At 43.4% G+C, this 12,364-nt stretch overlaps 2 protein-coding genes across 2 annotated transcripts; one reads left to right on the forward strand and one right to left on the reverse strand.

The window, feature by feature from the left end:
- Positions 1 to 1,550: 1,550 nt before the first annotated feature.
- LOC147981276 (uncharacterized) lies at positions 1,551 to 2,753 on the forward strand. The gene is made up of 3 exons (XM_087517071.1): positions 1,551 to 1,613; positions 1,733 to 1,879; positions 2,229 to 2,753. Exons 1-3 carry the CDS (start codon positions 1,551 to 1,553, stop codon positions 2,751 to 2,753), a joined length of 735 nt encoding a protein of 244 aa, XP_087373197.1.
- Positions 2,754 to 5,613: 2,860 nt separating this feature from the next.
- On the reverse strand, positions 5,614 to 8,001 carry LOC147981277 (uncharacterized). Its single transcript, XM_087517072.1, has one exon. It carries the CDS (start codon positions 7,677 to 7,679, stop codon positions 5,709 to 5,711), a length of 1,971 nt encoding a protein of 656 aa, XP_087373198.1. The 5' UTR covers positions 7,680 to 8,001; the 3' UTR covers positions 5,614 to 5,708.
- Positions 8,002 to 12,364: the final 4,363 nt, after the last annotated feature.

Genomic DNA, 12,364 nt, shown 5'->3' on the forward strand with positions numbered 1-12,364 from the left:
TTTTACTCTCCGGGAACACGAGTTTGGCCCCCATTGTGGTTTGGCTCCTCCTCCTCGCGTTGCTCCCGGGATGCAGCCGCCTGAAACTCTGCCAGAGGTGATCCACTCGGCCTCCGGCCGCTGCGTGAGGACTCTACGTACGTGCTTCCCTTCGCCTGGCCGTGAGTCCCGATCGATGGGTGCGTGGGTTGTGGATGGATGGATTGCTGCGTGATTTGATGGATTGATGTGTGCGTGAGATGACCAATGGATGCGTGCGTGCGTGCCTTAAGAATGGGTGTGTGCTTGAGTCGCCTCTCCCGTCTCTGAGGAACCTGCTAAGGAAATGAAAAGAAGAGGGCTGTTGTATGTGCATGCATCTCGAGCCCAGGATGCTCCTCGTGTACGACGCGCCCTACAGCATACCGCCGCCACGGGCGAGTCTCCCGCGTGTGCTTGCGCCTTTCTCTCAGCTGGGTGCCCCTTGGCGCACGCGCGGCCGCATGGGCGCGCCCTCCGATCTCCTCGACGCTGCCACCAGGGGCGTGTCTCCGTCTTGTCTTCTCTCCTGATGTTTGTTTGTGCTGGACTCCTTCTTTCGGTTGTTCTTCTTGTGTAGAACCTGATGGATGGAAGACATAGTAACAAATAGAATTAATCAGCGGGGCTTGGTCTTCTCCCGTTTCTTCATCTCCTCGGACGCCTACATGCTCGCCGTGGGCAGACCGCCGCCGTCGCCTCCTGGGGCGTTCCTTTTGGATCCCTCCTGGTGCCTCCTGGTGCGAGGCCTCCCTGCCCAAGTGGTGCTCGTGGACCCTTGTACGTGTATGTGGTTCCTCGCCTGATACACAAGAGAGATAGATGAATGTATTTATTGTTAGTTAACCTGAGAGATGGTACTCCATGTTGTATCTTGACACGCCAATCCGCTTGCGGCTGCCGTCCTCCTTGTCACCGGCGTAGCCGCCGGATAGGCAGGGGTGCGTGTGTGTGCGCAAGGGCGCCGGCGCCAGCCACGTCCTCAAGACTTGACGTGTGTTGCCGCCATAGCAGCGAGCGCGTCACTCGCCGTGGTTGCCCTTCGCCCCCTCAAGGCTTATCTGCATCTGCATGTCGACGCTGCCGCCATCGGGCGCGTCTTCTCTTGGTGCGTCCATCCCGATCTCGTTGATGCTGCCGCGAGGGCGCATCTCCTCTTCGTCTTCTGTGAGTTATTTACCAGCAACCACCACATTATGGGCTAGGGTAACAAATCAGTACCACAATTGAGGCAGGGCACACAAAACCACCAACAATGGGGCTAATCTGTAACGCGGAGCACTGACGCTGCGTTTTAGCCCAGAAAACAGCGAATCCGACAGGTGGGTCCCGCCTGTCGGGCTGACGTGGCGCTTGTTGACGGACGCCGTTAGACGGCGAGAGACGGCCGTTTCGGCGCGCCCGTTCAAGTGGCCCGTACCGGTCGGTGTTCGAACCAGACCAGCCATTTCCTCACTCTCTCTGTCCTCTCTCTCGACCCCGACCACCGCCGGCGCCACCACTGTCGACTCGCCGCCTTTCGCCGCTCCGCCATGGTTTCTTGGAGCGACCAGTCCTCGAGCTCTTCTTCGGACGGCGAAGAAGTCACTAGCCAGGTATGCGTGTTCTCCTCTCGCCTCCCCCACGGATTAGGGTTCATCCCGCTAGGGTTAGGGTTCATCATTTGGGGATTTTTTACCAGGCCACTGATTTGTGCAATTTGTGTGCTGGTTAGCTTCCTAGGACTATCTCTTGCTATGAATGGAGTGGCATTGCTCACGACCTGTCGTCTCGTTGTCTGCATCAAGCACCTTGCGTCAGGCTTGTTGCATTTGAATCTGTGGACACAGGCAGACGTTTTCTTGCGTGTGCTGAGGAGAAGGTATGTTGCTTCTGTTGCTTCTGTTGATGTAATAGTTGTTGCCCATAATCTATGCATATACAATCTTATAGATGGAAAAAATTATATATGCTTTTATAATTGGTTCTGCCCATAATTTGTGCATACAATTTTGACAATATATCTATTAATTAAGAGTGATGTAATATTTGATTTAGGCACCAATTGATGCATAGAATATAATTCAGTGGATAGAACTAAACTAAAATTCAGTGGATATAACTGAACTACAATTCAGTGGATAGAACAAAGTAGAGAGTGTACAGAGTATTATAGAATTTGTGCACATTTCATACAATTTCTTATTGAGAACATATTTATTTAATTGTAGGCAGAACTAAAGTGCAATTATCTGGAGTGGATAGACCCAGAGTGGTCAGTGGCTATGCAGTTCACCCTCACTGAATTGTGGAGCATGTATAACAAAGAAATCGATGACAGGCTGAAAGAAAATGTTGAGCTTGGTGAAAGAAATTACAAACTAGTTGGAGAAAAGAGGAAGATGGAGGAAGATCTGAGGTTTTTCAAACTGGACTTTGCAAAAATGGTTGCTGACAAGGAGGATGCTATCACAGAGCTGGGCAATGTTAGGTTGGTTCTAAGTGATCTCAAAGAGGAGATGGAGAAGAAGAAGCTGGCAGACCATGGTTGTACCAATCTTCATCAGGTACTTAGGGCAAAGGCAGAGAAACAGAGGGACCAGCTAGTGGCAGAGAGAGACCAAGTTGTGACAGAGAGGGACCAACTAAAACAAGAGAAGAAAAAACTGGAGTACATGATTGCAGATCTGCTCAAACAGAAACATGGGTACAAGGACAAGATCAAGAAGTTGAAGGACATATGTGATGATTTTTAAGTATGTATTGTGGTGTGGTTTAGGGTAGCACTGTAGTTGATATGAATGTGCTCTTATGCACTTCCAAAGTTGTGATGCTTTATGTATCTTTATGTCCAATACTTGTGTTGTGTACTCCGAAGACTTGTGTTGTGTACTCCCAAGAACTAATTAATGTTCTACTTATTATCAATGTATCCTTGGATCAATGGCCTACTTATTAATGTATTTTGTTTGTATCAAATGAAATGTTTGTAGTTGTCCATACTATTTGCACAGAACATATATTGCACAGATCTTTTTTGCTCAAAATTTATTTTGCACACAACATATATTTGCACAGAACATATATTGCACAGATCTTTTTTGCTCAAAATTTATTTTGCACACAACATATATTTGCACAGAACATATATTGCAAAGATCTTTTTTGCTCAAAATTTATTTTGCACACAACATATATTTGCACAGAACATATATTGCACAGATCTTTTTTGCTCAAAATTTATTTTGCACAGAACATATATTGCACAGATCTTTTTTGCTCAAAATTTATTTTGCACACAACATATATTTGCACAGAACATCTATTTGCATAGAATTTTAACAGCAGGAGATAAACATAGATAACTTCAAAGTGCCATACATAGGTTCACAACTCCATACATAGGTTTTAACAAACATAGGTTCTGAGTGCCATACATAGGTTCATAATGTCAAAATAAAGTGATGTAATGCCTGATTTAGCACACATAGACTTCAAATTTGAGCATTTAGTAGTTCCCACTGGCATAGAAGTACCCCTCCATCCTCTTGCTCATGTACTTTGTCCTCTTTGGCCTACTGCCTGCAGGCTGGCTAGTAGAAGCTTCTGCAGAACTTCTTGGAGGCTTGAACCTTTTTGCACCCCTTCAAACAGCAGTGGAAGATCTTGCACCTCTACCAGCAGCAGTAGGAGAAGAACTAGCACCCCTTCCAGCAGCAGGAGTAGTAGCAGACCTTGCTCCCCTTCCAGCAGCAGCAGGAGTAGTAGCAGACCTTGCTCCCCTTCCAGCAGCAGCAGGAGTAGTAGCATACCTTACTCCCCTTCCAGTAGCAGCAGGAGAGGAGTTTGTAGTAGATGATGATGGTGCACCCCTAGCACTTCCAGTAGCTGATGAAGCTGCACCATGGTGCCATTCTGGTACAGTCCTGTTTGCCTGTAATCAAAAAATTAAACAACTTTATAATGATCAGTCAATAGAAATGAACATTCAAGTGATTTCAAAATGAAAATACCATGTGCTTGTTCTTCCTGATTTGCAGATCAGGCCTCAATGGCTTTGGACAACTTGTGTACTTGTGTCCTTGCAGCTTGTAGTTCCCACATGTTATAGTAGCCATCCTAGATGTCTGCTTTGCTTGAGGTGGCTCAAACTTTCCTTTTTTCCTTTTCTCTTCTGCCGGCCCCTTCTTGTCATCTTTGAACTGTGGTGGTTCAATGTCAGGTGTTGGAGTTTTCACCCAGCTATCTGGACCAGGAACAGGGTAAATCACTGGCTTATATGCCTCCAAGTACATAGATTTCTTGAAAAACACATTGATATGATCCTCTGGCAGCTGTTTAGACCTATAGATGGCAGAACAAGCATGTTTGCAAGGAACTCCAGTGATGTCCCATTTCTTGCACCCACATGTCTGTATGTTTGTGTCAACACCATAGGTCTTGTCTCCACTAGTGACTTGGAAAAGTCCTTGGCCAGCTATGAGTGCTTTGCAATCCCTTGCATACTTCTTGTTCATCTCCAACTTCTCTGCATAGGTTGGTGCAATCTCCCATCTAGCACATTTTCCACCCTCTCTCTTCTGGTGGAACCTCACTAGCAACTTGTCCTTGATCCCATTGATCATTGTGACAATTGGCTTGTTCCTTACATCTAGAATGTACTTATTAAAAACTTCACTGAAGTTATTCACCACTAAATCAGTTTTGCAATTAGTGTCCATTGCATGCCTAGACCAAGCTTTAGCAGGAATTCTTGACATCCACTCCCAAGCAGCAGTGCACTCAGCCTTCATGCTTTCCATGGCCAAATTGAAGTCATGTTCAGTGTAAGCATAGGCAGCTGCATCCATGCATCTCTTCAAATCCTCTCCTCCAAATCCTGCTCTCTGGAAGTTTGCATAGATGTGCCTCAAACAGTACCTATGATGGCAGTTTGGGAATACTGTTGTCACTGCATTGAGTAGACCCTGCATGAAAGTGAATTGAAATGATTTTAAATGATTTTAAATGATTTTATATGATTTTATATGAGTTAATATGATTTTATATGATTTTATATGATTTTATATGAGTTAATATGATTTTATATGATTTAAAATGATTTTATATGAGTTAATATGGGTTAATATGATTTTATATGAGTTAATATGATTTAATATGATTTTATATGGGTTAATATGATTTTATATGAGTTAATATGATTTTAAATGATTTTATATGATTTTATATGAGTTAATATGATTTTAAATGATTTTATATGAGTTAATTAGATTTTAAATGATTTTATATGGGTCACCCTAGTCACCCTAGGCTATCTATGCCTAAGTGTCGACAAGAAGGGTTACGACTCGACACCTACCAACTAGTCATGATGGCATCACTTTGATGATGGATATGTCATATGATACCACATGGGTCACCCTAGGCTATCTATGCCTAAGTGTCGACAAGAAGGGTTACGACTCGACACCTACCAACTAGTCATGATGGCATCACTTTGATGATGGATATGTTATATGATACCACATGGGTCACCCTAGGCTATCTATGCCTAAGTGTCGACAAGAAGGGTTACGACTCGACACCTACCAACTAGTCATGATGGCATCACTTTGATGATGGATATGTTCTTTGATACCACATGGGTCACCCTAGGCTATCTATGCCTAAGTGTCGACAAGAAGGGTTACGACTCGACACCTACCAACTAGTCATGAACAAGTAAATGAACTAAATGAACATGTAAATGAACAAGTAAATGAACTAAATGAACAACTAAATGAACAAGCAAATGAACTAACCTTCTGTCTATCAGACATGAATGTGTACTTTCCAAACTTGCCCTCTTCACTTCCCCCTAGAGCATACTTTAGCTGTGTCAAGAACCAGGACCAGTTAACTGTATCTTCAACTCCAACCACTCCAAAGGCAATGGGGTACATATTGTTGTTTGCATCCCTTCCAGTAGCTGCTAGTATCTGTGCACCACTAGTCAATTTGATGAAGCAGCCATCTAGACCTATGAATGGCCTACATCCATTCAAGAAGCCCTCACAACATGCATTCAAACTGAAAAATAGACCATGGAACCTTGGTCCAGCAGTAGGATTTTCTCTGGTTCCACTAACAGTAGTGACAATGCACCTAGATCCAGGATTTGTAAGCTTCACAGTCTCCAAATAGTCTCTCGGCCTCTTATATTGCTTCTTGTGATCACCAAGCACAATCTCTTTTGCTTTCTTCTTAGCCCTCCATGCCATCATCCTAGGAATCTCAAGCCCAAATTGCCTCTTTGCCTTGTCAACAATAGCAGGTACAGTAGTGTTGGGATCTGATCTGATGGTCTCAAGCATTTTGTTGCCAAGCCACCTTGAACTAATCCTAGTTTTCTCAGACTGGGTGGGACATGTGTGCTCCAACCTCATCTTCTTAATGCAGAAAGTGGGCTCATTTGTTATCTGTGCTGCTACCATGTAGAACCGACAACCATCTCCCTCACAGCAAACAATTACCCTATCACTGCAGTTTCTGTGGTATTTATACCTTCTAAGTTGTTTCACATGCAAATTGACTAGGGCCTCTCTGAATTGGTAAACATCTTTGAAACAGAGCTTTAGCTGGAATTGCTGTTCTGGATGCATCCTGTCCTCATCATACCAGACCCTAGGTGGTCTTTTCTTAGCCCTACTCCTTCTGCTAGAGCTGATAACAAAGGACATTGGTTCATTTCCATCATCATCTGCTTCAAAGTCTGTATCTTCCTCTTCTGAAGATGGAAACCAATCAGGATTAATGCTTGGACCAGCACTAGAGTGGGACCTACTAGTAGGACCTGGCCTCTTTGCCTTCTTCTTAACAGGCTCAGGAACTGGAATCTCTTGGGCCTCCTCATCATCTTCTTCCTCCTCCATGTCATATATATCTTCAGGATCTGTGTCCCCCTCACAGTGTGTACTTGACATATATTCAACTCTCTTCCTCTTTATTTCAGAAAGAGTTTCATCTAGCTCAGGTTCCTCTGTCCTCCTATTTGCAATTTGTTCTTCTACATAATGCACTGAATCTGAGTCATCTTCTTCTTCTCCTGCATCTAAGTGGTCAACATCAACTACAAAATCTTCATCACTGCTTGAACCTTCCTCACTAACTGCATTGTCCTCCTCATCAGTGTCCATGCCTACAGGAATTGCTTCCTCACTAACTGCATTGTCCTCCTCATCTGAATCAAACTGAAAATCAGCATAATTGACACTTACTTCAGTGTTAAGCTGTGTCCCAAAATGGAACTGGTAGTTAGGAGGAACTGATGTGAGTGGCAAAAAATTTACACTTTCCTGTGTCCCAAGATGTAACTGACAGTTAGGAGGAACTGTTTTGTGCACAACACCTGATTCAGCAACAGCAAAAACAACAGGTGCTTCTTCTTCTATTTGCTGTGCATGTTGATCTTCTCCAACTGCTGGTTCAATAACTACCTTTCCCTTTCTAACTGTCAGTGACAATGTCTGGGTGCTCTCAAATTGTCTCAGCATGTGAATTACTTCAATGTTGCCTTTAATCACACAAACACCTTGCAGCCCTATATTTTCATCTTTCAAGTAGCAAAGACTGTCATCCTTACAGTATCCATTGCTGACCATTACATTGACCAAACTACCATAAGTGATTTCTCTTTCAGACATCTTAACAAGAGCATACTTCTCTCCAGGAAACTGGAAATAGATTGACCATAAATCTTCAGGCCTAAAATAGACATACAAATGAATATTAACAAGTCAATTGTATTAACATAACTGACCATTATATCTGACAATTATAATGAACTATTTTAAATTATAGTAACTGGCAAATCAGTACTAACATTACTATCAGTGTAAGCAAAATTTTAAATTACAGTAACATGACAATGCAGTGTAAGCAATTCAGGCCTAAAATAGACATATATTAACAAGACAATATCTACAAGCCTAATATAGCTCAGACTGGTTACAATGCAGTGTAAAGCATTACAATGCAGTGTAGTGTAGCAATACCATAAATGAAAACTACAGTGTGATTTCCTCCAAAAATTCAGAACCATACAGTACTACTAAGATAACTGAACCCTAGCTAAAGATGTGATAGTCGACAAAAATTCAGGACTACAATCACTTCTAAATGACTAACAAATAAATGTTTAAAACAGATGCTGCAGTAAGGAGGAAAGATTGAAGCCCGGTGACGATGGGATGATCCTGTAGTCGATAAACATGGCCAAATGATCCTGCAGTAAGAACAGATTTTGAAAGATTCAGATTACCTAGCTGAAGATGGGACGAACGGGAGCACATCCGCGGGACCAATCTGCGAAGCTGCTTCCTCGGTACCATGCTCCGGTGACAGGCCCGCCGCCGCGGCAGACTCTGGATCTAGGTCGCAGCCGCCATCGGTGTGGGGGCCGATGACCCCGCATTGCGAGCGCAACAGCTTCTGCCCTGAAGTAGTACCAAGGCCCTCGCCGCTGAGTGCGGCGTCGCCGCTTCCGTCGACTCCGTGTGCGCCGTCGCCGCCGGAGCTGGTCGCCATCGGAGCGGAGCGGGGAAGGACTGAATCGACTGGATTGAATCGAGCGGGGGAAGGGAACGGCTTGACCTCGTAGACGGGCGCGCCGAAACGACCGTCTCTCGCCGTCTAACGGCGTCCGTCAACACGCGCCACGTCAGCCCGACATGCGGGACCAACCTGTCGGATTCGCTGTTTTCGGGGCTAAAACGCAGCGTCAGTGCTCCGCATTACAAATTAGACCCATTGTTGGTGGTTTTGTGTGACCTGCCTGAAATGTGATACCGATCTGTTACCCTAGCTCATAATGTGGTGGTTTTGGATAAATAACTCGTCTTCTGTCCCTCGGCCTCGTCTTCCTTTGGCTGTATGTGTGCATTTATAAGCAGGAGGAGATAGGCGCTGCGCGTAGCCTCGGCTGTTCGGCCGCTCCGATCTTCTTGGCCAAGGCGACGTCTGAGTTATCTTATCTTTCTCTCGTGCTTATCTTCATCTGTAAAAGAAAACAACTTATACATATCTAGTTAGCTTTCAACTGACTGCAGGTGGGTCAATCTATTTGCCAAACGAGTGACTTTTTGCCGTGTCGGAGGTTCATCAACTGGATACGGGTATTCGGGTGTGTACGCGTGCTTGCCGGTCGGGTATTTTGTACGCAGTTGTGCGTGTCGGTCGTGGCGGCCGATGCGTACAGGCAAAGAGGTGCACATTGCTGCTATACCTGGTCTTCACTGCATGCTTGTAGTACGTAGGCATTCCTTTTGTTTGTGCCATGCACCATGCACCACGTACAAGGATATGCATGCATGCTCCTTGTATACACATATTCTTCTCTTTATCCTGCACTCAAGAGAAACATTCTACAACAATATTTCAATCATATGGGTTAGTCATATAAAAGCGAGAAAAGCAAATCATGGGATGATTCTTTTTTACTACAAAAGGTATTTGACTTTTCTGCTTTGGTACAAAATCGCGTCGAACACTACTATGTTAAATCTATGTATAAGTGTTTGCCTTGCTAAGTGCCTTTGGTCTACAATGTTGCCACTGAAAGTGTGTGTCTTCTTGTGGAAAATGGTACGGGACTGTCCCGGCCTTGGCCATCAACCCACTGAAACATCATGGCCTAGGTGGTGGCATATGTGTGTTACGCTTGAACCTGAGAACACCAATCACATTATCTTCATATGCACTGACCGGATCATTTGGAGATGTATTTGCGAATGCTTTGGTTGCACTTGGGACCCAACCTCTTCTAATGAGGTGATTGATATCCTCAAGAATCTTAGAGGTCATCTCGGACGCGTAGCTTGAAGGGCATTTGTGATGCTAGCCTTGAAGTTGTGTAATTGTCGCAACAAATTTGCTATTGAGGGGGCATCCCAAATCATCCAACTGACTATATTAAAATCTCTATTTTCTTTAATTGTGGGAGTCCCTATGGAAGATGAAGGCCATAGGAATGTGCACTGAATCAACAGAGAAAGTCAGATCCCATGATCATCACTAGCAACGTTTATCTAGAACCCATTCCTATGTTTGTGTGCTGGATGTCGAGGCCTTGTTTTAGTATTTGGTACTTACATATCTTTGTAATTTTTGTTTGTTCTATAAGACTATGTTATGTTGGTCTATCCACTTCTCGAGCGTTATTCATTTAAAGTAGGAAGCTTCAGGCACCTTTCATATAAAACAACTACAAATGTTCTCTTAGCGAGTACATTTTCCTGAACTTTATCATTAGCAAGATCAATGATCTTGGTCATGCTTTAATTTGAACTGGAGAATAGGATCGTTCAATTCCTAAATCACCTCCCAGAACAACTTACATAAAAGGAGGCACAAACATCATATATCCATTTAATGTTTGTTACCTACTTATATGACAGCTTCAACCCGGTCAAATACATTCTTATTTGACCAATTGGCTCAAGAAAAAGTGTGTGTGGTAAACCATACTTTCCTTGGAATTTCCACTGGTGGGTGCTAGAAGGACCTCTGTTTTTTAAATCTGCTATCGTGATTCGTATTTTTTTTAATTTCTGTAAGGGTTTGTGCTGATTGATATACAACTTCTGGACTTTTATCAAGAGAAAAAGTCGCACACACGTGGGGAGAATCCACATTTTGCGTTGGGAAAGGGGCACAAGTCACATTTGTATTATTTCTAATATTTTTACCTACTTATATGTCAGTTTCCATTCAACCCAGTCAAATATATTCTTATCTCACCAATTAACTCATGAGCCAACACGACCCTGTATGATTAAGCATACTTTCCTTGGAATTTCCACCAGTGGCTGCTATCTAAAGAATATCTCTATTTTAAATTTGCTAAATTGTTTCAAACTTTCAATAGGGATGAAGTTCCAAGGTTGATCATGGCTTCACCGGAAACGGTTAGAATACAATTTATTTGCTGGTTAATGAAAATATCACCTAACACAGAATGCATAGTTTCCTTTATGAGACAGATAGTTTGATACCTCGTGCGTTGAGGGTACAACCACCCTCCCTAACCATTCAACCGTATGTCAAGCACGGAGTCTTTGATGATAAACATGTGCTCTATGGTTGTCACTACCGTTGTAGACTTGTATTAGTCTGATCCATTCGTTGAGGTGTCACTTTCATTTCTATTATTCTCACATCTTGCAGAAAAAGTGCAACTGATATGGTCAGCAAGCTTCACTTCTGAAGATTCCATTTGTCTCGTATAAAGTACTCCGGTACAGTAGTAGTTACGTATGCATGCATCTTGTGATCTCTACCAAAATGATTAATTGTCACCACTAAATGATTTCAGAAGTCTCCCGTCCCAAAAAAAAATTGTTTATGCTAAAAATAATCCGCAGAAGGCTCCCGAGTTCGTGGTACGCATGCCATCTTGTGTTCCTAGCTCTTCTGATATGGGAGATAAGCTAATCACTTGGCCCATTACAATATACTCACTTTCTCTCATATTAGTTGTCGCTGAAATAGATGTATCCGAGTTCTCACTTCAGCATTAACCATGTAGTGCATCTGTATCCGTTTATATTAGGTCATCACCACAAACTGCCACTACATTGCAGGAAACACGCTCATCCGTGCACTAATCTAGGTAGATGATGGAAACATATGAATGGAGCTTCATTTTTTGGTACTCTGTCAACAGCCATGTGTGGATAACTATCTGTTTAGCAAAAAAAAAATCATGGCATGGCGTTTGTGGAGTGACATCAAGAAAACGACACTGTAAACAAGTACGGGCATTAGATCGCCCTTTAGCTAAACCTAGATAGCCTTTTTTAGCTAGCAACTTAATTAGGTGCAATGCAACAAAGAGTACTTATATCGTTGGGTCGCTGTGCGTACACGTACCCGCTTTATAGATATATTATATGCTCACCAAATAGAACAAATAATCAGTAAGATGTTCCCATCATCGGCATTGTGATTGGTCCAATAACTCGCAGAAACTTTCCTCGTGCGCAAGCGATTGGGTTTGCAGCTCGCTTCATGTCGGTGCCTCCAGCCTCTAAATCTGAAGGTTGTGACCCACTATTTGGATCGGCCGACAAAATTATGCTATGGATGTTAAGGCCGGTTAGACCATTCTTTGGGCTGCAAACACCATATGAGTTGTTATTACGGTGATCCGGGTGACATGGCGCATCTGCTAGAGTTTGTTCTCATTGTGCTGCTTCAGATTAATTTGCTTCCATTTTTTCCCCCTCTGATGCACTTGCAAATTTCATTAACCACTATGCCCCAGATTGCCATGTCATACTAAAAACCAAGTCCAAACAAACGACATGTCATGCAAAATGCTCCACGTACA

This window comes from Triticum urartu, chromosome 3A (assembly GCF_056163025.1).
Source record: "Triticum urartu cultivar PI428250 chromosome 3A, HENAU_Tu73, whole genome shotgun sequence".
Lineage (NCBI taxonomy): Eukaryota > Viridiplantae > Streptophyta > Magnoliopsida > Poales > Poaceae > Triticum > Triticum urartu.

Excerpts from the sequence above, each read along its gene's own strand:
- LOC147981276 (XM_087517071.1), top strand. The coding sequence starts at position 1,551 with ATGGTTTCTTGGAGCGACCAGTCCTCGAGCTCTTCTTCGGACGGCGAA. Across the intron at positions 1,614-1,732 it reads GCGAAGAAGTCACTAGCCAG|CTTCCTAGGACTATCTCTTG; the intron begins GTATGCGTGTTC and ends TGTGCTGGTTAG. Across the intron at positions 1,880-2,228 it reads TTGCGTGTGCTGAGGAGAAG|GCAGAACTAAAGTGCAATTA; the intron begins GTATGTTGCTTC and ends ATTTAATTGTAG.
- LOC147981277 (XM_087517072.1), bottom strand. The coding sequence starts at position 7,679 with ATGTCTGAAAGAGAAATCACTTATGGTAGTTTGGTCAATGTAATGGTC.